This window comes from Botryllus schlosseri, chromosome 5, assembly GCF_051294905.1.
Source record: "Botryllus schlosseri isolate E-star chromosome 5, Bs_hap1, whole genome shotgun sequence".
NCBI lineage: Eukaryota > Metazoa > Chordata > Ascidiacea > Stolidobranchia > Styelidae > Botryllus > Botryllus schlosseri.
Genome location: NC_137240.1, coordinates 7,923,238 through 7,951,038, shown reverse-complemented (window position 1 = coordinate 7,951,038; position 27,801 = coordinate 7,923,238). Strand labels below are relative to the sequence as shown.

At 41.1% G+C, this 27,801-nt stretch overlaps 2 protein-coding genes across 2 annotated transcripts in view; one reads left to right on the top strand and one right to left on the bottom strand.

Annotated features, from left to right (window-relative positions):
- LOC145438903 (radial spoke head 10 homolog B-like) overlaps window positions 1-23,570 on the top strand; it is a 260,639-nt gene extending 237,069 nt beyond the window's left edge. Inside the window, exons 2-4 of the mRNA XM_080316292.1 lie at window positions 18,421-19,180; window positions 20,572-21,275; window positions 22,135-23,570. Coding sequence (XP_080172418.1) covers window positions 18,472-19,180; window positions 20,572-21,275; window positions 22,135-23,412 — 2,691 coding nt within the window. The 5' untranslated portion in view covers window positions 18,421-18,471 and the 3' untranslated portion in view covers window positions 23,413-23,570. The remainder of the gene's footprint in view (window positions 1-18,420; window positions 19,181-20,571; window positions 21,276-22,134) is intronic.
- Window positions 232-12,458, bottom strand: LOC145438869 (activating signal cointegrator 1 complex subunit 2-like). Its single transcript, XM_080316240.1, has 12 exons — window positions 12,277-12,458; window positions 11,346-11,539; window positions 10,770-10,909; window positions 9,858-10,083; window positions 9,077-9,265; window positions 6,901-7,146; window positions 6,750-6,839; window positions 5,779-5,965; window positions 4,383-4,708; window positions 3,577-3,682; window positions 2,296-2,491; window positions 232-789 (listed from the first exon to the last, which is right to left on the bottom strand). The coding sequence occupies exons 1-12, from the start codon at window positions 12,335-12,337 to the stop codon at window positions 540-542; spliced, it is 2,211 nt and encodes a 736-aa protein (XP_080172366.1). The 5' UTR covers window positions 12,338-12,458; the 3' UTR covers window positions 232-539.
- Window positions 23,571-27,801: the final 4,231 nt, after the last annotated feature.

The window sequence follows — 27,801 nt, the reverse complement described above, 5'->3', positions numbered from 1 at the left end:
GAAGTCGGTAAACTAACTTTTATGAATTTTTAAGTCTCCTCCTTCCTGGATTTCAAAATATGGTAACCCTATCACTATCATATACAGTAACATCCTTCAATGGCTATAAGGGTGGACTTGTTGCTGGCCCTAGCCTTGAGCAAATGCCTATAGCCGTTGCGGTCAATACAACTCCGCATCAGGGGTTTGCGAACAATTTACATCTCAGATTACGAATACAATAGGCACACATGAATCGAAAGCAATTATATTATATCAATAATTCGAACATTACACACATCGCCCGAAATAGCCAGAAGAACGACACCTGTGCGACTCCTGTATTTCACATTTTGACGACATATTTCTTATTTCGGTCAACTAGGATCGTTAATAATTTGGGTCGGAGAAATTCCATGACTCGGCCTATTTGATTGGTCCTTGTACATATCAGCATGGGAAATCTATGGCTGAACCATGCTTCACCAAGCGCTATGTATCTGGCAATGCTCTGGCGCACCAACATTGCACAGGCACACGCTTTTGAAGCTGTCATCAAGTCAAGGACCCATCCCCCTGGAAGCCTTTTTCGCAGCCATACGTTTCCGACTATGATTCGCCACTTTGGCTTTGTTCGCGTCTTTGCTCTTCCTTTGCTGCGCCGTATTCTTATCTTGACCTGGTGCCGATTTGGGCTTGTTCCCGCGGTGGGCATTTCTTTGCTGCATCTGTTGCTGTCTCCTGGCTTCGTTTTTCGCCCTGACTTCGGCCGGATTTTGTATGAAGTGATCGCGTGGTGCCGCACTGCCCCTGGAAAAGTGACGGTTTAGGAAATTTACATCCACTCTATAGCGTTTCAGGATATTTCAATGCCTTTTGACATTGCTAGAGTTTAGAGAAGTCGTAGTAAGACTCTCCTAGGCTTTGGGCAATTGGTGAGTTTGATGTATCGAGCCTACCGCCTAAAACTCGTCATCTGTATATCATGTCACCCCTCACCTAGTTGCATTATTGTTATGTATTGTATTCATTTGCTTGGTTGACAAAAACGTTCTCTCTCTCTCTCTCTCTCTCTGATATCAATCGCAAATAATAATTGGTCACGATATTTCAATTTTGAAAGTAACCTACCTGTGACAGACCTCTAAAAGAATGCAAGACCTCGACCCCAATTTCCTTTTTTAAAATACCCACTCGGGCACGTTTCACACATTTCATTTTCTACGTGCAGTGCTTCAGTGAAAAAGTACATCTACTTTTTGAAGTACTCGAGTATGATTTCCTTGCAGGCACTACTTGGGTGTTCATTACGGTTGTCCATAACTTGGAAAATCTTTAGAATGCTCCGTGGCAATGTCTTAATCCATAGATTATTGATAAAAAACAACAATGGGTCGAAAAGAAGGTCAGGTCACAGGAAAGTCGTTAAGATTTCGTGCAAAGCGTTTGAAGTAGCTGCCGAAGAATGGACGTGCCGCCGACCATAGAATGGCGAGAAGACTGGTAATCATGAAACTACGGCTCTTGATTGGCTAATAGGCTATGCTTCGATGATCACGAGAGCAGCAGCTTACCTTTACACCTCTTTGCTGCGCGATCATTAAGGAATTTGACATATCATATCCAGCATAGTATGATCCTACTTTTCTGTGTCATCATTAGCGGCTTCGACAACACTTGCAAGGGAATTCAATTTACTGTAAGTGCCAAGCATAACCGGCTGATTAAGCCGATCCCTAAAGCATTCAAAACTTCAACTATATAGTACAACCTGAGCCCAATAAGATCACACAAATTATAGTGTCACTGTTAAGCTTATTATTTGAATTCAATGATGATGGATCCATTCTGAAACAAGGAATTCGTTCGCCACTTGCATAAACGCCTTTGCTTTCCCTCGATGAAAACAAGGCATGTAGGCTACAGCGCTTTCCTTCACAATAAAGCGGTTATGCTTTAGACGTTTTTGTGCATATGCTGTTGTTTGTTTATCGGGTATTTCGTACCTCAACATGCCCTAAATTAAACCTCAATCATTGTCTGTCAACCTACCTACAATGCGCATTATGGACAACCTTAGTGTTCATGTTTATGATTTAAGACTACTTCTACTTGACAGTTTTTGGGTTTTTACGCAAAACTAGGCCTAGAATACTTACTTTTTCACTTGAAAATCACCACTTCTACTTGGACCTAATTAGATCACTTCTACTTCTACTCTAGCAACATGACTGCTTTGACTACCACTGGTTTTGCCATGGCTTGAAAATAGGGACTTTTCCGTGTGATTGAGTAGGAATTTATGGCATTACTCACCGCTCGTTATCGTCTTCCGACTGACCAGAGCCATCATCGCTTTCGGCTTTCTTTCCTTGTAGGAAAACCCTGGGAGTGACAAATGGCCTGCGCTTTAGTATGTCGTAAGAATCACCCGCATCATTCACGTCGATACCAAGACCGTCATATGCATCGTCATACTCATCGTCGTAAGCGTTGCAATCGTCAATAACAACTGGAAATGAAATAGCACCGTAACAAGACACAGTGATACATCATACATCGGTTGAATTAATTGCCAAGACAAACTCTTACGACTGCCCGAAACAATTATGCCTCCCGTGGCAAGTAACTTGGGGTGAAAGTTGCGTGATCCCCTCACCGAGCAATATAGAAACAGTTTCGGCAAGGGGTAAGCAGGCCAGGATGGTCAGGCTTTCATTGCTACTAACTTTACAACATTCATTATGGTCCATGACATGCCATCGCCTGTACCGCCTGTCTGGGGTGGATTTAACCAATATTAGATTTGAATGTAATAAATACACATAATAAAGATAAGTTAGGTGCATGGCGGATTCTTATTTTTGGCTTCAGGCTTGGATATGGACTCGGTCAGGCTGAGGTGGAAATAACGGTTTCACAGCCTGGTATCAGTCGATTGGCAGCACTCTGAGGACAACAGCTGGGCCAGGATAACGCAATAATAGTGTCGAATGTTGCAGGACGGCATATTGTCATCATTATCAATGATCACAGATATCAAGCAATTTATTTATCGATTTGACGATCTCAAATCTACCAGTGTTGAGCCAGTAGCAGTAACGTAATAAGCGTAATCTCTAAACCTAGGGTCATTATCTACAGGAGCACTTCGCGGCTGAGTCACAAAGCTATTAAGAGAATTGTGATGTTTTTCTACATATTATTGCATTTAACTTTTTTCAACATATATTTATGTTTATAACATATTTGACGATATAATGTGATCAGTCAAATTGACGACCTACAATTTTAAAAAAGAATTATGTCTGCCTGTTTGTATAATTCACCTGTTCTATCCTTTTATTTCAACTAGCAATGTATTCATAATAACCAATTCATTATTCCACTCCAAACTCTCGTTCTGTGGCACACATCAGCACTTTTTTAGCCCTAGATGCAGATCTTAGGTTCGATGAATAAGGCAATATCGTATTTCATCAGTGAGAGGGACAAGCTCGAATGTATTATTAAAACAAAACTATGAAAACACTACAGTTTGGCATCCTGTAGGTTGAAACGTCCAAACCAAAACCACCTGGCAAGCTGGTTACTCACCCGACCCCATGCCAGCCGTTATTTCCTCTTCGTCATACACCATGGAATACTGTTCGTATATTTTACGTTTCAGTTCCTGAGACGGTTTTTCAGATTCCAACGGAGCCTGCAGCCAGCCAAAAAAGTGTTGTCAACTTTATATTCTCTGAAACGTTAGTCTTACTTCCGCAGAGCTATCGACTATTTTAGTGAGGTGGTGAACGAAGAAAAGAAATATTTCCAACTTTTCTGAGAACCCAAAATAGTTTTTGTAACTAATATGCTTACCGAAGTGGATAAATCTTGACTACTTCCACTTTTTTCGAAGTAAAAGCACATTTTTGTAAAGTAGAAAGTAGTTTTTGGATTGGTTCGCATCAGCTGGAAGAGTGAAATTGTCAGGACAACCGACTAAGTTAGCATCGGACTCAAGGTAACCTGCCAACATTGATGTCATTATTTATTAGCCTTTAAATTTAGAAAGCAAGCACCTCTGATTGACTGCTAAGCGTGTGCTATGCCTCGACCAAATCTGCATTTTCAAGGTACTTGCTCGAGGACTTTTCAGACCTCTCCCCCCCTTACTTCGAGTAGTTTTGAAATAGCTTTGAAATCGCTGCCCTACTGGTAATTGAATAGAAATTTACTGCATTACTTCCGCTTCTACTTGTATAGCAACGCTGGCTACTTGGCGTAAAACTTCGGCAAATAGCCCGATACTATAAGAGGATTACTGGTCCGCTGTGGCAACCTCTGCATAGGAAAAGCCCAAAACAAAGAAGTAGAAGCTGCCAAAGAAAAAAATAGAAGAGTGTCAAGATACTTACGGTGTTCTTCTTCCCTTTATGTATCTTTGACAAATCCAAATTTTGGTTTACGTTGATATCGAACTCATCATTATCGTACACATTCCTTCTCGTGTCAAGCAACGAGAAATTTGACGGTCCCGAATTTTGCTCGCTTTGGTTCTGTATCGGAACGTTAGCAGAGTTTTGTTGCGCTACCGTTAATTCGGGAACGCTGCCTTCTAGCAGGGCATGGATCGTTCTTTCGCAGTCCTTGTCGAAATGTAGCAAGCAGGATGTGATGTAATCTGGGTCTAAATGCGGCAGGACATCGCGAACCATCGACACCAGGGACGCCATTTCCGGATCTGAAGAACAAAAGAGGGGTTTTATAACAGTGGCAAGCTATCAGTGCCGCCCAAATTTTTGTGTAGTCAACAAAGAAAGTATCTGACACATCCAATAGAATAACGGTGCACAGAACGAGCTGTGCAAGAACAAATCCATTAAAACATGATTTTCATACAAAACAAAACGATTACAATGAATATTTGCTGCAAATCAGTGTAACTTACGTTGTATGAGTTGGGTGTGTGTCTTAACCTCCAGCGTACCCGAGACTGGCACAGCGAACCCCTGGGGTCCATGTGCACGATGGTTACGAACCAGGGTTGTAATCAAGTCACAAGTTTTCGATTCACAAGTCGATCTCACTTTAGTAGTTTTGACTCGAGTCAAGTCGAGCCATTTTCAATTCGCCACCGAATCAAGTCCTAGTCCTAGTCGAGTCCGAGTCACGGTATTATGACTCGAGTCCGAGTCCAAGTTTGTGCATTGTGTTGACGGCTCAGTTTCAGTTAAAGTCTTGTTAAACTCACATTTTATAACTCTGTTTGGCGATATCGAATGGTTCGCATCTATAACATACTAATTTTCCTCACTTTTAGCAGTTTCTCGTCACATTTTCAAGTACCAGTACCAATAGACGAAATCCCAATAGTATAGTTACTTTACTATACTTCGAAATTACAATGCGATGTCGGTCTTGGCCGTCTGAGTACCGAGTCATGCGCAATGACTGGAGTCATTCAATTCCGTATCTTGAGAAATTGACTCGAGACGCGGTATCTAAACCCCCTTGGCGTGTACGACATATTTCCTTCATAACATCGGCTGACAACTATATGAAGTTCGATCTCTGCGTGACCGCTGCAGCGTGAATCCCATGTGGAAATTTCTATAAATTGCAGCTCCATTACAGTGGCGTTCTGAAGAAAATATCTGTGGCTAAAAAAAAAATTTCGTTTTGCCCTTCAATTTGAGACCACATCATTTTTAGAGTGCAGTGACCCTTCAAGTACGTGTGGAAATAGTCTTAAAAAGTTCTGTGGTACAAAAGTCAGAGAATTTAAGTACCTTGTTACCTCCGCATACTTACCAATCGAGCTTTTATTTTCCTCGACAGCATTTGTCGATTCTTTGGATCTCGTCGCAGTCTCTCGTTTATCATCGGAAGTGACCCCGTTTACTTTTACATCCTGATATCGTGCCGGATTTTTCTTGCGGCCCGAACCCAACGACTGCAGCATGAAGGACGCCCGCGTTTCATCAACGGCCGAGCCTGACTGGAGCGGCAATAACAGTTAGCTTTCAAAAGAACCTGATCAAGTTTTGTTACTACTACTCAATAGCCAAGACTGTTAATAAGTCTCGAAAATCTGACGTCTCGCCAAAGTAGAGTTTCACGGGAAGGCTTTAGTTATAGATTGTAGGCAGATGTAATAAAAAATTGTGGTTGAACACATTGCCGTTTGTCCATCTTGATATAGGAAACTCGTTCATGTCCAAAGAAAGCGAGTATTTTGTACAATATCACACAGTCTAGAGACGCAATCGTGATATTCTACTAGTTGTAACTCCACTATTGCATTAAAATATGGAATATGTTCTGGGATAGGTTTGCCCGAACTTGGAGTATATCTGTTTATAAAGCTTTTTTCTTTCACTCAACGAGATTACCTGTATACATAATGATAGCTTTCAAATGACTAATAATAATATATAAATCGATAGTAGTTAGTGGAATAAATTGCAAGCAATATCATGAATTATCATGGCACTGAGAATATGCGGAGCTAGGCTCTTGGATAAAACAATATCATGCCCATTATGATATCTACCCAAGCCTGCCAAGAACTAGTTTGAACTGGACACCTAGACTCCCATACAGTCTTTGGAATGGGCTAATTGACTCACAGCAATCAATACCACTGGTGTAATGTCGTTTGATTTGTAAAAAGTACTTTTTAGGGGACAAACCAAATTTTTATCGTTATCCGATAAGAATAACACATATTTCAGCATTTATCAAATATCACTCTAGATTACAGCCTCTGGCAGACGACTTACTTCGATTAATGACTTGAGATCGTCCGCAATTGACATTTTTGACACAAAATCATGAAAAAATATTGCGACCCCCATGAATTCCGATAACATCTGAAACATGAAAATAAAGTTTTGCAACAACATATACACCCCAAGAACGGAAGCATCATACATTCAAGTAATCGGACGCGTGCCGTTGCGCGACTTCTATATCGTTGTTTTGTGATGCTTCCAATGCGGGTTGCAGGGCGCATTCGTTCAGTATCAATCTCGTAAGGGACAGAATAGCCGACCTTGATATCCTCAAATGTGCCAGCAGATGAGATCGTAGGTTCAAATCGTCAAATTGTTTCTTTTTGATAGCAGAACGTAACTGATTCAAAGAAGTCGAGTAAAAGCGAATGAAGTACTCGACATGCTGAAAAGAATAGTAAAACATTACAAACTGTGAATCAGCATTGTAGTTAGCCTAGGCGACACAATTATAATTGATGGCGGTGGTCAGGTCAATAGCACAGCATTTATTCATCGATTACTCTAGTACAGTGGTTCTCAACCTTTTAGTCTTCGTGGATCCCCTTTGGACCCCCAAGGTTTTAGTTCAAATTTAGCTCTATTACCGTGTAACCGTCATCTGCCTTGTGCAAATATTACCTGTACGGTAGTGATAAACAGCAACAAATGACCATTCTTGAAATTAAAATCAAAGTTAATTCTGTGGCTGCTTTTCTTGAAATACACTACCGTGCCGTGGATCTGACATGAACGGGTGCCGAAACTCCATTAATTTACACAAAGATAGGTGGTGGCGAATGTAATAATAACGTGCAACGCTTCCAACGACACCTTTGGATCTGATCACAACATACATGGCATCAATCTCATCATCATCATTTTATTATTATAACGTCTAGTCAGGTCATTTCTATGTAGCAGCTCATCTTGAATATATTCTGGAGCGGTTACGTATATAACAGAAACCCGGACAAAACATCTCCAAACAGCAATATGTTTGTATCAGTAAACTATTGGCAATTTGGCGATTATAATGAGTTTGCACAGTAGAATATTTCATCTAAGACGCCCATTATGTTAACGGGACTCCTTAAGTTTTAGCAGTTGTTACGCGAAACTGCTTTGTGATTTCTCTATTAAAAAAATAGAAATTAGGTTATGACACATTGGAGGTTTCAAGGACCCCCGGTTGAGAACCACTGCTATGGTAGGTTTACTCCACTTGATCAAATCAAGTTGACTGTTTGCAATTTAGGCCGCTTGCTGCATTTTGAAATTTGTCAAAGAGAAAGTGATTGATTGGTGATTGAATAAATTTGCATTGTCGTAATAAGAAAAGCCGGAGGGCGACGTATCATCTGTCGTGTTGTAATCATATTGATTCGCGTACTGGCAGCTACACTAGGTTATGGGCCTATAAAGATTACGATTATAAAATTTCAGTGGGTTGTATTGCTGAAAGCAACACATTTTGACCTAAAGTACCTTCGTAAGTAGACTGCCTGAGTTACAGCTACATAATGACAGTATTACCAATTCCACATTAGTTGGATTACAGAGTGCTGTAAAATAGGCCAAATAAATAAATAGAAGGTGTTGAAAGCCAGTGCCAAACCCATTTTTTCATGACGCTGAGAGAGAGAGAGATTTATTTCGTCAACCGATGGCGGCAAAATGAAAGTATAAATATGCAACAGACAAACAGTGCTTCGGTATCGGTATTGACTGGTACCGGTGATATGATCATAAAGATCTTCGAGTCAACCGGTACCGGAGTAAATGGTTATTCAAAGAAAATAACGTCACAAACTAAAACAACTAAAGAAAATAATGTCATAAACTGACAACTGAACAGGGTAACAAAATATGTCATACAAAATGCAATATTCATTGAGCAGCAATATTAAGAGAAGATATCACAGTTACACAGAACCAATGTATCGATATGCACAGAGTTTGACAATTCAAATTAAGTAATGTATGAGAACCAGCAAATAAATATCTTTCGTGGATTGGTTGGTTACTTTTTTTTTCGAAATATATCTCATCCAAGTTTCATTCTACCCAACTTCTTACCATTTACAAGATATTCCCCTCTTACAACATAAGATACTCCCTAATGCCATATAAAAGCTCAGCAATGATTAGCCAACATAAGACAGAACCACAGTATTATAATACGCATCAGAAAAACATCAACATTGTTAGCAGATATACATTACTTCATGATTTTTTAGCAATGAACACAAGGAAACTGTAGTTAAAAATTCATAAGATTGCATTAGAATGATGGTCACATACGCTCAATATCCTTCCCTGTCCTACATACTTACAGAGAGAAAAACAGAGCACGCGTCGGGATAAACTTCGAGAAATCTCTGCAGCGTGAAACAGATATCTGAGGCGTACGTGACGATATCTTCCAATTCGTCAAGATCCATTGCATGCAGCATGTCACTTGCGTCGGTGACATCATCGTCGGGATCGGTTAACCCACATTTTTCATCAATACTGTGGAATATCTGAAATGAGATGAAAAAGCGCGAATTAGAGTAGTTACAGAGCAAAAAAGACCAGATTAACATGGCTGAAAACGATCATTATTTTCAAATACCGGTACGTTAGCGCCTTTGATCACTCTACCAGTTTTTTGGGTAGGGGTCATTATCCAACGATATATTTAACTCCTTTACGGCACTGGCGACTATATTGTCAGTAAATCAGAAGCAATTCAAGATTTTTGAGCATTCTAGGCCACATAACAGTAAGAATCAGATACTGCTTTACTAGATTTGCAGCTAGCGTCCACAAGTATAAAATGATATATTGAAATTACGTGCAAAAGCAAAATATTTGAGGATTTATGTTCCTTTGGATGATACAAATGACGAAATTTGGCACAAAATGAATAAGGAAACATATCTTCAATTTTCCTTTGTAGACATGAAATCAACAGATTGATACCAACTCTGGACTGGGCGTATTAAACAATCATGGCAAGTATAAGTAACGAGCGATGATGTGATAGAAGTCAAGTATTATATCTTTCTACTACAGTTCAAGTGTCAGCGAACCATCAGCCTATACTCTAGGATACTAGGAAGGAAGACCAACCTGTATTATAGTGCTGACTGATGTTTTGAGATCTTCATTGTATTTCGGTTGGCACTGGAAAATATTTTTTATGGCTTTCCCTAAGAACTGCCTGTTGGTTTGATTCCCATAAAGCACACAAATATCCAGAAGTTTCGGGATGTCGAATAGATACTTTTCGTAAATCAATTCCCCAAAGAAGTCAGTACTCATGAAGTCCGTGGTGGACTCTTTGTTTGCCGCCATTCTGAAAACACGCACACACAGAGCCTGAAAATTGATGATGTTGGACAGATTTCAAGCCTATCAAGAGTTTGAGGAGTTTTCGCACATGTATAATCCACCAAATGCAGCACAAAAGATTGCTGTTGAGCAGCACTTTCAAAGTGTGGATGTTTTACTGAGCACCTCTCCCGCATTGATGTTCTTAGAGTGTTTGAACATCTTCCTATCCGTTCATTGCATTGAGTACTTGGACATTGTGTGTCGAGCAGATTAAAACCAAATAAATGGACCACCATTGTTAGCATGTTAACTTGGGAGTTTGTGGGCTAACCAATGATTCAGGAGGACCGCCCATGGCTTAGGATCATAAAATTGGAGGAATTACAAAAGAAACACGAAGCGTTATATGACACCGTACTTCAATAAAACATCACAATTTGGATGTCTAAAGCTGGAGTCACGACACATTGTCAAAGTAGCCACAATACCAATCAACTCAGTAAAAATCACAGCCAGTAGAAACCTGCTGAAATATTTTATGGTGGTTTCAACCATACGCAAGGTTTAAAAAAAAATCATAACAGACATCGGCCTCACGTGACCTGCCTTCTTGACAACGTGTAGAATGCATCGCATATGTAATTGACGTATGAAAAATGAAAATGTAACATCGCTAGCAAATGAGAAATTGCAGATGAAATAACATACCTTATACAGGTGAAGAACACCAGCTCATGAAGTTCATCGTGGACAACCGATACATCGTCGGGCCAAGTGGACACCGAGAAACGTGGAGAGTGTTTCAGATATGAATCCAAAAAGGATTGTATGGTGGTGTTGTTCAGAATCTGCAAATTTTTAACAAGTTCATCATTCCGTCACTACACGCGACACTAGTTCAGATTGTGAAGACATGTAGGCCTACTGTACTGATCATTGCCAAATTGTTACAGTAGCCTATGTGGTCGGGCAAATTGATATCTCACCTTTTCTTTCTTATTCATTTGGCAGATCAATCAGATAACAGACGAAAACTGTGTCTCGCATTCATAATATACTCATTCTTCTCACTTTTGACAAATTTATTGAAACAGATAAAAGAGGGTTTACACGAATACACGAACACAAGTTGAGTCAAGTCACTTTCCTCTGATAAGAAAATGACTCGAGTCAACGAAAAATCGCAACTCGATTCTAGTCATCACAACCCTGTGACCCTCCCATTAAGACTTATATGTGTGATACGGGTACAGGCATTGTCAGCATGAGCTAAATACTATATACCTGACACCAAAATTTCGCATATCTCAACTTCAGCAGCCAAGAGAGATTGTTTTTCAGATTGGTGAGATTTTCGATCCAATGCTGCCAAATGAAAGGATCGAGCTCGGGTTGTATCTTCGGTGGTGGATGGTAGTCAGGGAAATGTACATTTTGACAGAGCTTACGGTCGAGCACAGATACGCTTTCAATGTCCTCTAAAATAAAATAAAAAACGTCAATCAAACTGGTATTATTATATAGGGTGGTTTTAAAACTGCTTACACCTCAAAACATGAATGGGACGAAATAACTTGGTAAAATTGATAAATTAAATAGAACATTAATGGCTGACATGACAGAAAGTAATAAAAAATGAATGTGTTAACTCTTAACACATTAGCCTACAATAGAATAGAAATTCGGAGTGATGGCATCAATATAAATTTTAATAAATTTTAGCAAAATGATGAATATGGCAAGCAATTAACATGAGGAAGCTTTAAAAATAGTTTTGTCAGTTTCATTCTAAAGACTACAGTACCGGTAGAAGACTGCGATATATGGTACAGTAAACAACAGTAAAACGATATGGCGATTAGGCCAGACTGGAAACTGGTTATTGCTAGCATCTTGGCAATAAGTTGCGGATTACAGAGTGTCATGCATAGAATAATTAGGGAAAGTTGCGCGTGACGTTTCCACCAATTCCACTTTGACTCTGGGCGATGGGAAGGGTTTAAACAGCTGAAAGGCTATCAATCGACAATCAGCCCGAAAAGAATAATAAAGACATGAGTGAATTAGGCAGGCAGGTACGCACGTACAATATACGAGGAATGCAGTAAATTGCATTTGAATGGACGATATATATAATACAAACTAGAATTGAACTTATGGAAAATGAATGAAAATAACAGCATGTCGAGACCAAGTGGTGACCAAGTGCTCTCACCTTTTACAGAGTTATAAAACACTGTAACTTTATTTTGCAGGGGTGATTGTTCTTGATCCATAACCGTGTATCCGTGAAAAACACGTTTAACGAACTAACAAGGATATGAAACTATAACACTGAGACCAGACAGAGCATTGACTTGACAGACAGTTGAGGTGGCATACCAGATTGGGAAAGCCCCATCATTGAGACAGGTCCAGCGGATCATGATGATGGTGGAGCTAGAGGCAAATCGATTCACATTAATCATAATTGATAATAATATATATATAGAGATACTATACCCTATCAATAGAATATATTGAAATACGTTGGTACTTGAAAGTCGTGTAATTTATTACAAAATAAACCAATGTTCTGTAATTCTTTATTGCATTTTTAGATCATTTTCATGCGGAGAATTTTTTTGTAAATAATGATATCCTATCCCCATTCATGAATTTAGTTACCGATAATATAAAGATTACTACCGGTAACTGTCTTCCAGATATTTACCAACCGGGTACCGTATATGATATGAACCGTGACTTCAAAAACTACAAGTTCCTAGCAACAGGACGCGCGCGCTGCAGCTGCAGTGGTCTGTGTTGATGAATGTATGTAACTTGAAATTTTTTGACAGACTCTTAAATCAATGGTATACTATTGACATTTGACATTTAGACTTATGTACCGGACGGATTTACAATAATATTTCTACTCAGTTTATCAGGTATTTATCAAATAGAATTGCGTGTGAATTGCTTGGTTGACTTGAATGGTGTTACAACACTACGCGGCGGGCCCAGACTGGAATCGGTGGTTGTTTTCGACAACATGTTGTGCGTGACAGACAGATTTCTCGCGTGATTTGAAAATTTCATCCGCGTGACGGAAATATGTTTCGCTCTGATCCGATACTGAATTACTTTTGAACGACATAATGTGCTAAAATAGACCTGGTATACGCCGGACTAGGGCTACGCCGTATATTCGCTGTTGCGCAAATGCCACGCTTGCTTGCGTTCATTGTAAAGCGCAAGCGCCTTATGGTGGATCTGGACTCTGGTATCGCTTTGTGACGTCAGCATAATTCATTAATCGGCGTGATCAGATATAAATGCTCGCGTGACGTTGCGCGTGCCGTTGCCACCGACTCCACTCTCTACGCCCAAGCTATTTTGACGTCTCACTTGCTTCGATATGGAATTGAGACTGTTCAAAAAAGTGCCTAGCTCTCTTCATATTATAAAACATACGGTGTATATATATATATCTGAATGTATTCTGTGTGACTGTCTTTTCTTCTGCATGTGCTTTCTCTACTACATATATACAGACACGACATCGAATCGATGTTCAAATTCTAGATTCCGAGTTTAGTGTCTAGTTCGATTTTAGACTAACTGATAACCGCAGACGATTTTTATGAGACCAGAGAAAAATTACCAACAAATAAGTAAGTAATTTAAGGAAATTGCGGCTTAGATTCAATCCTCTTTAATCAAACAACTTAGCTCAAAATCAAGTAAATCCTTTGTTTTGCAGGATTTCTTGGTCGTTCAGGTAATAGTACCAACCCTCAGATCAACAGACCTATATGCATAGCAATCTGGAACTGCTATACCTGTAGGTTGATCATTATTGTCTCATTAGAACTGATCCTTTATATATTATTGATCCTTTGTTTATTGGTAACGCTAGAGGTGATCAAAGTAGTCATTGTTGGTACTCAAGTAGAAGTATTGTCGTAAATTTCTACTCAAGTACAAGCATAAGCCGTGATTTCTAATACCTTTCCGAAGTAATTAAAGTTGAAGGTTTTAAAGGTCAGCCCTAGTAGTCTGAAGAAGTATAGATTGGGACGCGGCTTGTATGGAATCGGTGTCCTGTGCTCGCAAACTTCTTCATTTTTTTATTATTTTATTAAATTACTTTAACTTGGAGTATCATTGCTGCTCACATGTTATATTAGGCAAAACGTACCGAAATTCCAGTAGGGGAAGCGGCATCACCTGTGATACCTTTGAAAATTGCAAGATGCACCTTCACAACTAACACAGAAAGAGTTATGGTGCCAGAAACAGGTGGAATGTTCTGGGGGAAATTAGGCACTATTACATGTGCGGCATTGCCAATTTCATTCAAAATTGTGATATAAATCTATCGAAATCTTGCTTTGCGCTTGAAATTAATCTATAAAGTAAAACATTGTTTGCAAAATATTCACACAATGCCAGACATTCCAATCATAATATTATTATTAAGGCCCTTCACTGTGTAACTTCATGCCGCTTGGTGTTACAAACTTAGAAGATCAAATTACGACTTCATGAGTTTCTGGGTCATCAGTATATTATATTATCTTACTCATCTCTTCAACTAATGATACTATATTTCCAATATGTATTCCTAGTAATATTTGCCTTGTTAACTCGGTACATTTTATCATGTTGTTATTATATATAGACTTCAATTCAACCATAAGCTATTTTTCTATTGTACGCAGACAACAGTTCCCTTAATTATTTCATGTCCTTTGATTGCAGCCTTGTTATCAATTTTCTTACTTATCTTTCCGTTTTTACTCATATTAATTATGACAGAAAATTAAACTGGATTGATTGATTGAATAACTTCAAAAACTTGAGTAGAAATGGAAGTAGTCTGATAATACAACAGCTTGATTAAATAGGAAAAGTAATCAAATATAATCAAATATAATTGAGCATTCCAAAAGTAGAAGTATGTACTGACCATGTCTCGGTTGAGCTACTTTTGAGACCTTATGTGTGGTGAATGTTCGTAATGCTGAATTCATGCCTAAATGATTAAAAAAAGGCAACAAAATGTGAGCATTCATGTAAACAAATAGCCGTGGAAGTTGTTCTAACATTCCATCAAACATCAAGGAACTTGTTACGCTGCATTAGCCAATCATTCATTTCTTTGTTGTTCACTCTTCGGTTTCCTCGTGCAGTCTTTGACTGAATTAACAGATTTTGGTAAATTTGAATAGAAGCAAGTATTATTTTCTTTACTTCGTTGAACTTTTCAATTTTGTTTATAACCTTGAACAGTAATGGGCATGACTCACAACCAGGGCTCTGTTTAACCCTCTTTTGTTGTGACTCCAGTTCTTATTATCAAGATATACAGATCTTTTTATCTCATGCATTCCTTCATGGGCATAGCTTGAATCGGAATTTCCCAGAATAAAAATTTCAACAAATGAATCAATGTCAAAATTCGAAACTGTAGTGAGAAAATGCATATTCTTGCAAGGTCTTTGCCTCACTGTTTGTTTTGTTGACACCCACTGACACATGACCGACACCAGAGTTGGATCAATTGTAATTTGTAATTGAGCTGAATGTGATTAATTACATTTTGCAATGTAATTGTAATGTAATTGTAATTGAAGCATTTTTACTTTGTGTAATTGTTATTGTAATTGGACAAAAATTTTGCTCAATTACAATTTTAATTACATTAAATTGCTATTGAGACCTGACAAGCACAACATAAAATAATTGACTTATAATGCATTCTCTTTAAATGTTGACAAGGAATTTGGTGGATCCATTCGCGGAAGCCCTTGACTGCGCCCTTGTGGGCGAAGTATTTTATTTTTGCCGCTATGCTGGGCTCGGCTACCATTGTCTACAATTATTAGATTACTAACCAACGGATGGATTCGCAACACGTGACTCACGATTGAATAGGCCTACGCCGAGAATCGAACTGCTGAGCCGGCTAAAAGCAGCAGAATTGATAGTCCCATAGCTGGCGATCCAAGCGTCGAAATTTGATATGTATGGTCCTAATCGAAAGCTAGTGTCGCACTGATTCCGCAATAAAAGTATATTTCCAGGCAATGGTACCATCCCAAAATAGTCGTGAAAGTCTGGGAATCGGCATTGTTCTGAACAATCGCTGGGCATAATTGGTCATTGTTGTGGTCATGCTGCTGCGGTGCTCTCACTTTTCAGAACAGTCGGCCTTAAACGGCTATTTTGGAGCAGTTACATTGCCCTGACGAGATTTTAATTTGTATTTTCGGAATTAGTGCATCAATAGCTTACGATAAAGACCAGATGCATCAAATTTGGACGCTTGGATCGCCAGCTCTAGGACTACAAAGTTTGCTGCTTTTAGCCGGCTCTGCAGTACGTTTGTCGGTGCATTCATCCGTGACTCACATCTTGCGCATCTATCCGTGGGTTGGCAATCTACAATACGATTTCAGATCACGATGCTGCATCGTTACTTCGTCTGGCTAACTAACCAGACCACTGGATATTATATAACGTCTTATCTGACAAAGCACAGTTTTGTTTTTACTCCTCATCCTGATTCCTACGTCCCTCGATAAAAATAATATTATTTCTTTAATTATATACTATATACGCAAATCCAACACGTGCATATATTATAATACTTTTTTCAACGACATACTGCATACTGGAATAGTTCGAAACGTTTTTTCTTCTTATTAATTAACGGGTATTTGCAAATCATGAATGAAACATGAATACTTGAATTGTTGTTAATTACGACGCTACGGTTGTCAAGGAGCACGGTTGAATTTATGATTATTCAATTACATGTTCAACAGCAGCAATTTTAATTGTAATTGTAATGTAATTGAAGCATGCAAGGAGTAATTGTAATTGTAATTTGATATTTTTAGCATGGAGTAATTCTAATTGTAATGTAATTCAAACATGCATTAAAGTAATTGTAATTGTAATTGAACTGAAATAATGTAATTGATCCAACTCTGACCCACACCCATAGCTATACACAGTTGCTTATTACTACCATATATATTATTGAATGATATATACTGTGGTTTCAGTTCAGTAGCAATTGGTCTAACGCAATCATTGTTATTAAGACCATAAATAATGATCATGTTCGATAATTGAAATACAAGCTAAGTGAATCAAATTTATGGGCGTACTATGCAGCTGACATTACTAGAAAACAACTCATTGAGGTGGAATTCATATTTCCAGAACAGACACCTGTAACGTCCTTCTTAACAATTGTTTTATAGGCCCTACGTCATTTAATTCTGTACCGCATCAATACAATTTATTGTTATCCTTCCAAGAACCCACAATCTTACGAAATCTGACACGCACTGTTGTGTGGTATTTCAATTATGATATATATGTCTTTTATTTTCATTGACATCGTCGAGGTATCACGATAAAAACAGCTATGACAATGTCAAGTTATGAAGTTTACTAATATTGTATGCGACTGCTTAGTGTTTCATGAGGAGACAGAGAATATATCTCGTATTTTTATCAAATGTCTTTGTAGCAAATAAATTTCTACTCTAGATTGTAGGATGTTACACTATTGATACATGGTTCTATAAGCAACATGTTGTGCTAGGGATGGGTAATTGTGATAGGCCATACCTTGTAGATATGTTATAGGCTAGTTGAAATGCATCTGTCATTCGAAAACATTAGCCAAACATCAAATTGCTAACACTGACAGGTGACATCATATGTTATAAATCTATAAAAAAATCTACCTGATGTTACTATTTGTAGAAATATGCATCATGTAATAGAGCACCTTTCAGGCACATAACTTCAATATAAAATTGAATATGGTAGAATATTCATATTGAAATGAATATACTATTCAATTATATCATATTATATGCATGATGCATCTGATTTAAAAACTTTTAATGGCATCTTCAGGCCTATATGTTTCCTCGTGTTGTGCGTCTCGTAGCTTGAACTATAACAAATTGATAATTTTAAGGCCTAAACTTATTCAGGTTATCGAGAAGCGGTGCTTTTAAGAATATTAATAGTCTCTCCGATTGAAAAGTAGGCTATATTTTTATTGAAATTTACCCCAATATTTTCGGCTGGCACTCGTCAGGGGTAATCGTCAGCAACTAGTAAAGAATCGGAAAGAACATTGTACATCAACAATCGTATCACCGAATATGACGTCACCAGCAGAGGCTGTTCACACTTTCATTTGTGTGCCTTGGAGTAGACTTTTAGTAATAATATACATTTAGCTTATATATTACATATAGCTTAGGCTATACATTTCCGCTTACACCTTCACTTTAAACTGTAATCGTCTCGTCAGTTGTCATGAATTATGCTTTGATTCCAGCACCTGTTGTAATATAATCTCATCAGTTTTGTACTCTTAACAAATCCACCGATGGCGAAAGGCAGGAAACATTCTGCATCCGGCCAAGGCGGATCCCGTTCCGCGTCTGCAGTCAGTGTAGCCTCCCGTAAAAAGAAAAGTGACTGTCCTGAGCCGGTGAAGCTTGAACTACAGCAAGACGCTTCAGAGCGGCAAGTCGACATTGAAAAATTGGAGACGGAGTCTGTAGCCGAAAGCGATCTCGGCAAGATTGAAGATCTCGTCGATAACGCTCCAGTTGCAGCAGACCTCGACATTAACCAGGGCGATTACCAAGAACCATCGTTAACAGAGATTATCGTGTCTAATTACGATGGCAATAGATCACCTACAGGTCTTTATGACGGGTACGGCGAAGCCACTTTTGTCAGCGGTAATACGTACAAGGGCAATTTCGAGAAGGGGCAAATGCACGGGAAGGGCATTTACTCCTGGACTGATGGGATGCGGTACGAGGGAGACTTTTCGAACAATCATATAACCGGGTACGGGACCTATAAGTGGCCGGACGGTAGCTCCTACGAAGGTGAAGTTTCAAACGGGTTACGGCACGGAGTAGGTGCGTTTAGCTCGCCAAGGCAGTCTGTGTCGTTCAACGGTCAGTGGTACCTCGGTAAACGGCACGGTCGTGGCATGATGAATTATGGGGAACAGTCTTGGTACGAGGGAGACTGGGTGAATAACGCACGTCACGGATTTGGTATCAGGCGGTATAAGACAGGTAGGTCGACTCGCCAATAGAAGAGGGTAATTATCGTGAGATTATATTTTCATCAGGCCAAGACACACACACAATGTACAATTCGATATACAAGACACAATGAGATGTAATGAACAGATAGCGGGATGCCAAAAAACCAGTTGGGGTCTCTTAAGCCGGCATCCACCTTGACCTAGTGCCCGATGTCACAGTCTTCTTCAATGTTAATCTTTCTTCGGCGAACCTTTTTTGTCGCCATAAGAACAGCAACACGGGAGACGAGCAGCCCATATTAACCTCCGACGGTGGGACTTGAATGAACCCAGGCCGCTTGCGTAGATGGCGCCGACGCTCACCACTACACTATCTCCCCCATAACACTACATGTTAAGTGTAGCTGGAGGAATATTGATTCCGGCAAAAATTATTTTGATTGCATGTAAAAAAATCGAAAAATGAAAAACACTCAACCAAGTAGTTTAAAAAGTAGTTTCAGTCATGTGCATTGTGTTGGGACACTGTTCTTTATGATTTTAGATATCGAATTTTAATGATAGGCCTATGTCTTACCATCACACTTACCAATTGCCAGTCCTTGCAACTACTTGAAATCAAATTGTGCACAATATGCTGTCCTCCATCATCATCATCATGTAGCATAGTTGTCATCTGGCAATTTTGTAAACAAGCATCAGCGATTGACCGCGAAACGTATGCGAACCCTCGATAAAATCTACTTTGCAAAACTACGGTATTACACGAGTACTTTTCACACCTTCGTTTTATACTTCGGCACAAAGCAGTTTTTATATGTCTCGGGATTAATCACTGCTGCTTGTATTTTAGCAGAAATTTACGGCGTTGCTTCCACTTCTACTTGAGTAGCAATACCTTGACCACATCTACGTATTACATACACAGGGGTGTCATACTGTCCCTAATTCTAAGATTTCTCCTTATTCTCAAGACCGCTGTCCTACAAAACTATATACCGAGCGAGATAGTGTAATGGTTATGCGTCCGGCTTCTCGAGCGGTAGGTCGTGGGTTCGATCCCCGGCCGGGTCATACCAAAGACTCGAAAATTGGTATCCGCAGCTATCCTGCTAGGCGCTCAGCAATCACGGATAGCATGGAGGAGAAAAAAACCGGGAGCGCAGACTGGATGACCTCATGGGGCAGTATCGCAACTCCGTCGTCAAAGCATCTCGATGGTGCAGGCGAAAAAGAATATCATATCTCTCTCTCTCTATATTGTACCTAGATGAGGACTGGGCCAAAGTGATCAACTCTTTACGTAGCCATAAGCATACAAATTCCATGGCGAAACTACTTGGGTTTTTGGTGGCAATCATGTATATATATATATATATATATATATAGCCTACAACTGATGAAATCCTTACATCACAGGCAACGTGTTCGAGGGCCACTGGACCAATGACAAACGCCACGGCGAAGGCACTATGCGCTGGAAAGCCACCGACGAAACCTACCGCGGCATGTGGGAGAACGGAGTCCAGCACGGTTACGGCACACACACCTGGTACTTACAACGAGTGCCAGGCTCACAGTACCCACTCCGAAACGAATACGTTGGAGAATTTGTAAACGGGCTGCGACACGGGAGAGGAAAATTTTTGTATGCCAGCGGTGCCTTGTACGACGGTGAATGGGAGAACAGTAAGAAAAGCGGGTGGGGAAAGTTTGTGTTCAACAACGGGCGTATCTTTGAAGGCCAGTTCGATAACGATCACATGGTCGACTACCCCACCGTAAACGTAAGTGGCGGAAAAACCCCAGATCTTCTACAATTCCGTCCGAGGACGCCAGCGGATTTCGAAGCGCAAGACCTCTGCAGCGATTCGCTGGAAGCAGGCGGCAGCGCTCGAGCGCCTGGCAACACTTTGAAGCTCGAGATTGAGACCTTGCTCGAGGAGTTTCCAGAGTCGCAGCGGTCGGAGGAGATGAAGCAAGTCGTGCACTTGGCGTTGAGGAATATCGCAATCCTGAGGAGGGCTTACACGTTCTACAGTGCTTTGGGGCATGACCAGTCTCTGGATAACACATTTGTGATGACCCGTTTTCAGTTTTGGCGGTTTTTGAAAGATTGCCGGGTGAGTTGTTGGTGAAGTTTTCAGCTCTACTACAATTATGTAGCCTGAGCGTAGGCAAATTGAGAGGGCTCAAGACTATGGTGAGGAGATATTGCTAATATTGGCGAACAGCCAAACACTTTGTCACTCGAATACACCTTTGTTAAAATCCTAGCTAAACTTGACCATTTCCAGTGCTCTCGCATTATCTGCAATTTATACAATGTAGTTATACTCCAGTTTTTAAAAGACTTACATCCTGATGTTTTCCCTGGTGAGTCATCTCGAAAAGTTGGAGGATTTACCATACTTCTATTTATCATTCATAACTTCTGTTATTATTCAGTGGGGTTGTAATGACTCGAGTCATTGGACATGACTCGCACCAAGTCATATGACTCGAGACTCAGACGGCCAAGACCGACATTTCATTGTAATTTCGAAAAACAGTAAAGTAACCACCCTATTTGGATTTCGTCTATTGGTACTGGTACTTGAAAATGCGACCAGAAACTGTTAAAAGTGAGGTAAATTAGTATATTATAAACGCGAACCATTCAATGTCACCAGAGTTATAAAAGTTGGTTGAACAAGACATTAACTGGAAACTGAGCAGTCGAAACAATGACTTGAGCTCGGACTTGACACGGTGGTGAATTGAAAATGACTCGAGTCTAAACTATAAAAGTGTGATTGACTTGTGACTCAGAGCTTTGTGACTTGGTCACAACTCTGTTATTCATGAATATCATATAAATGAATGACATTTGTACCTGACTCCCAGTTGATTCAACTTATTACCAACTGGCCTACTTGTCATCCCGTACTAGGCCAAACGTCTATCCCGGAGGCTGCAAAAAAACTTAAAGTATCATTTCAGATTCATCACACGCAAAAGTCTCTCTTCGCTATGGACAGAGCGATAGCGCATTGCCACTCAGCAGGCGACATCCACAACCCGATGGAGAAGATGCTGTTACGCGAATTCCTAAGCAACGTCGTCATACTCGCGCACTTCATCTACAAGGATGACCCCGACTCCAAAACAAAAGACCGCAACTTTCTAGCCGGTTGCTTACAGAAACTCTTAGACCGACACGTCTCGAAGTACGCTTGCGACGTCAAAGGCTACTTTTTGTCAGAGCAAAGGCGCGCCATCACGGCGCTCGGGTATATGGACAAATGCTGGCAGATTTACCTCGCGATAGGCACGCCCAACCGCGAACCGCCTTACGACTTAGTGATTAAAATGCGACAGCTACTGCTAATGTTGCAGGATTTGAAAATCGTTAAGTTCCTACCGGCTAGCAAGATCGTGAAAGTGCTGTGCAGAGACGACCCAAACGTTACAGCCGACGGTATATGCAATTTAGAGCTCGACATGACCTTCCTAGAGTTCTTTGAAGCGTTGATAGGATGCGCGATGGAGATCGATATCAAACCAAGTCACACGGAAGAATCACAACACGAATCGGGCAGGGTTACGGCTTCCGGCGATGGCACATCCCCGACTGAAACAACGTCGCAGCGTCAAGACGACAGCGCCTCACCGACTGGATCTACATCCCGAGCTACTCTCGATAATCAAAGCGCGCAGCCACAGATTTCATCAACATCACAATTAAAGACATCGTCTACATTCGAAAGCCAGCCTGCACAAAGCAGCGTGTCACAGGTAGCGTCGAAGAAAGACGTAGGCCCCGCTAGTACAGGCGCACTGTTGCAGACATTGTCTCTAATGTCAAAAGACAGGGAAGATACAGCCACGAATCCAGACGACTCGCAATCAGAAGTTGGCGGAGAAGCGGTCCCGCAAATTGAGGCTGATCACGAGTACAGCGAATGGGCCGGCAGGCTGCATTACTTCTTTAACGTGAAGCTATTCCCGGCTTGGGAGTACACGGTGAAGTTGAGGCGGGAGGCCGCGAAATTCAGAAAGGAAGAAACCGAACGGTTGCGGTTGGCGGCGATAGAAGAGGAGATGGAGAGAAGGAGGCAGAGCTTACGAGAGAGGGAGAAGACACCGGAGCAGGGAGAGGTCGAAAAGGCGGAGGAAGCGGTGCCAGAACCGGAAGTGGTTGTGCCGGAACCTGTGTCTGAGCCGGTGCAGTCTGCGAGCAGCACGAAAGCGAAGAGCGGGAGGGGGCGGAAAAAATAATAAGACGCAGTGATCTGTGATTGTGGGACTCTTGCAGGATATGTACATTGTGAAACCGTCGCCACGAATGATATATGTGTACGTTTTTGTGTAGATTTTCGTTGCGACCAGGCGAAAAAATATTTTTTAACAAATTAATATATTTTAAATATCGCCAAGCGACCTCTTCAGTGGATCTTGACAAGACTCGGTTTAATTTTATTTTTCCGATAGGAAAGATGTTTCTGTAGTAGGTTTTTTCCTGGTGTATCCTTACACCAACCCTTGTTTGGATTCGGGCTCCTGTCATCGGGAGTTTCGGTGTTGGCTGTGAGATTTACTGTGGATTAGCAAGATTTCATGCCTTCGTTTCTGAGGAAATCACGTTCATAGGACAGGTTACAGGTAATTGTGCCAAATTGGAAAAGATACTCTGCAGAAGAGATATGGGTTGAAAGTAGGGATGGTGTGAACCCCTGAACGCGAACGTGAACCTCATGACGTCACGTCACGTGGCGTCATATTGCTAATTCTAACCCTGCATTTCAGTAAAGTGATATGCATTGACGTACCATGTACAGGACTCGGGGCCGCATAATGCCACAATGCTGAAGTACATGCTGACTTTTTTTACGTCGCCAAATGTATCAACTGGAGCAATCAAATGATATAATAACTCCACAAAATCAATATCTTCCGACGCTTTGCCAACAATTTCGACGATGACTTGCAAGGAAATATATAAGCTTACGCCTTAACGGTCTAGATCAGACCGGAAAATGTATTCGGCGTCAGCGTGTTGCCTCGCTGATATTGCAAGTTTTACAGCAGTAGCCAACACTTCAATCGCACGGATTTGGTTTCTATGATAAATAAACATATGAAATCGATATGGACCCCGTAGGCCCGTGCGCTTGCTAGAGCTTCTGTACATCAGACAACGATTTCAATTTCATTGATTGGTTGAATAAGCCTCGATCGCTGACTACCTACATGTAGCGTATTTCGCACTTGATGTTGCGTGATTGCGGGTCAAGCTTACAGCAGAGAGTCACTAAATATTCACCAACAGAAATCTGGATATTTCGAGCAGACTGTTGTCACAAAGCAGGTAAAATCTTTGAGATTGTCAAGGTACATGCTCGTTTATTGAGGATTTTTTATGCTGCCAGCGCCATGCATAGAGTGGCCCGCAGTTAAACTACAATAAATTTCAACCAAAGATGTGACAATGACGTGAAAATTGTAATATATGAAAAAGGTTCACAGTGCAGAGCCTACCAAGGCTCGTCTGTGAACGGCAACTTCTAAATTTCCGAGGTTCACACACGGGCAATTCCCTGCACATACAACCGATGTTCCCACCACTACCTCTCCAAATCTCCTGAAATTTGGTACACGCACAGATGAGCTAATTCCAAACAGGATGAACTTTATTTTATGAAAATTGGACTTGGGGGTCAAAAGTTACGTCACTTTGAAAATTGACAATTTTCTGCTCATTTCGGGTCTGCACTTTCAGGTTTTATCAATGCAATATTCAAGAAGGTGTAGCTAGATGTTAGACGACAGTTGAGGTACGGTACTTGGATTTATCTGAAGCTTGTCTAATCGTCTATATTTCCAAGTAAAATTTAATGCCCTGTAGGTTAGGGCCAAAGGTTAAATTGAGGGGGAATTTGGTCAATGGTCTAAAATCAGTCAGGCGTTGCACGATTTAGACTGCGGATTGCTCAAAAAGATATTAAAATATTTTGGAAAATAGGATCTTAAATGAAAGTTTGCTTCAAGGAGACTTCGTTCATAGCTGTTTGATTTTGGCTATTAGACTGTAAAGTGATGAAATTGCAGTTTCAAGAGCACACTTCATTTGCACATGGAAATGCAGTAGTAGTAAGGTGCGTTCGGACATCGAGTCTGGGGTGTGTGTGGACATCATGTCTGGGATGTGTTACGACATCATGTCTTGGGTGTGTTCGGACTGTGTTGCCATTGAAAAGTATTGTCTGGGGTGAGTTCGGACTGTTTTGCCCCTCGGACATCGTGTCTGGGGTGGGTTCAGACAGTTTTGCAACTCGGACATCGAGCCGAGGGTGTGTTCGGAATGTGTTGCCATTCGGACATCGTGTCTAGGGCGTGTTCGGACATCATGTCAGGGGTGTGTTGCTACTCGGGCATCGTGTCTGGGGGGCTCGGACATCATGCCTGGAGTGTGTTAGGATTGTGTTGTCAATTGGACACCGTGTCTGGATATTTTTGTGATGCGCCAGATATGCCTCAGACCTGAGATCTGCGCACAATTCTTATCCAGACATGCTCCGGAGCTGATGCCTGCGTACTAAATACCTTCAGGCATTGTCCGAAACGGATATCTGCTCACTTAGTGCACACAGACATACGTCAGACGTGATACCCGCGTACCAAACGACGCGTGACCTATATATGACCTCTTTATTTGCGGTTTTTGCTTATATCTGCGAGAGCTGGGTATATTCACAGTAGTGATAGCTGAGTATATATCCACATCCACAGTAGTGATAGCTGAGTATATCCACAGCTATCACTACTCTGGATATACTCACCTCAACTATCGCAGATATCACTACTGCGGATGTGGAAATACTCAGCTATCGCTACAGTGGATATACTCACCTATCGCAGATATCAACAAAAACCGCAAATATAGAGGTCATAGGTCAAACGTCGTTTAGGACGCGGGCATCACGTCCGACGCATGTCTATGTCTATTAAGTGCGCAGATATCCGGTTCGGACCATGCCTGGGGGTATTTAGCACACAGGTATCAGCTCCGGAGCATGTCCGGATAAAGATAGTGCGCAGATATCAGGTCTGAGGTGTTCGGATTGTTTTGCAACTCGGACATCGTGTCTTGGGAGCGTTCAGATATTATGTCTTGGGTGTGTTCGGACTGTTTCGCAACGCGGACATCGTATCTGGGGGGATTTCGGATTGTGCTGTCACTCGGACATCGTGTCTGGAAGGTGTTCGGACATCATGCCTGTGGTGTGTCCGGACTATGTTGTTACTCAGATATCGTGTCTGTGATATGTTTGTGATGCGCCAAACATGCCTCAGACCTGATATCTGCCACTATTTTAATCTGGACAGTGGACATGTGTCGTAGCTCTTACCTGCGCACCAAATACCCCCAGGCATATTCCGAATCTGATATCTGCGGGCTTGAGGCACACATACATGCGTCAGACGTGATACCCGCGTCCTAAACGACATTTTACCAATATATGACCTCTATATTTGCGGTTTTTGCTGATATCTGCGATTGCTGGGTATATCTACAGCAGTGATAGCTGAGTGTATCCACATCCACAGTAGTGATATCGCAGTGATAGCTGAGTATATCCACAGTAGTGATAGCTGTGGATGTACTCAGCTATCACTACTGTAAATTTGGATATACTCAGCTACCACTACTGTGGATATACCTAGCTATCGCAGATATCAGCAAAAACGCGTCGTTTAGGACGCGGGCATCACGTCTGACGCATGTCTGTGTCCAGATATCCGTTTCGGACAATGCCTGAAGGTATTTAGTGCGCAGGCATCCGCTCCGGAGCACGTCTGGATAAAAATAGTGCGCAGATATCAGGTCTGAGGCATGTCTGGCGCAGCACAAACATATCCCAGACACCATGTCCGATTGACAACACAATCCTAACACACTCCAGGCATGATGTCCGAATCCCCCCCCCCCCCGCCCCCCGCCCAGACACGATGCCCGAGTGGCAACACAGTCCTAACACACCCCTGACATGATGTCCGAACACGCCCTAGACACGATGTCCGAATGGCAACACATTCCGAACACACCCTCGGCCCGGTGTCCGAGTTGCAAAACTGTCCGAACCCACCCCAGACACGTTGTCCGAGGGGCAAAACAGTCCGAACTCACCCCAGACACTACGTTTCAATGGCAACACAGTCCGAACACACCCAAGACATGATGTCGGAACACATCCCAGACATGATGTCCACACACAACCCAGACTCGATGTCCGAACGCACCTTGCTACTACTGCATTTCCATGTGCAAATGAAGTGTGCTCTTGAAACTGCAATTTCATCACTTTACAATCTAATAGCCAAAATCAAACAGCTATGAACGAAGTCTCCTTGAAGCAAACTTTCATTTAAGATCCTATTTTCCAAAATATTTTAATATGTTTTTGAGCAATCCGCAGTCTAAATCGTGTAACGCCTGACTGATTTTAGACCATTGACCAAATTCCCCCTCAATTTAACCTTTGGCCCTAACCTACAGGGCATTAAATTTTACTTGGAAATATAGACGATCAGACAAGCTTCAGATAAATCCAAGTGCCGTATCTCAACTGTCGTCTAACATCTAGTTACACCTTCTTGAATATTGCA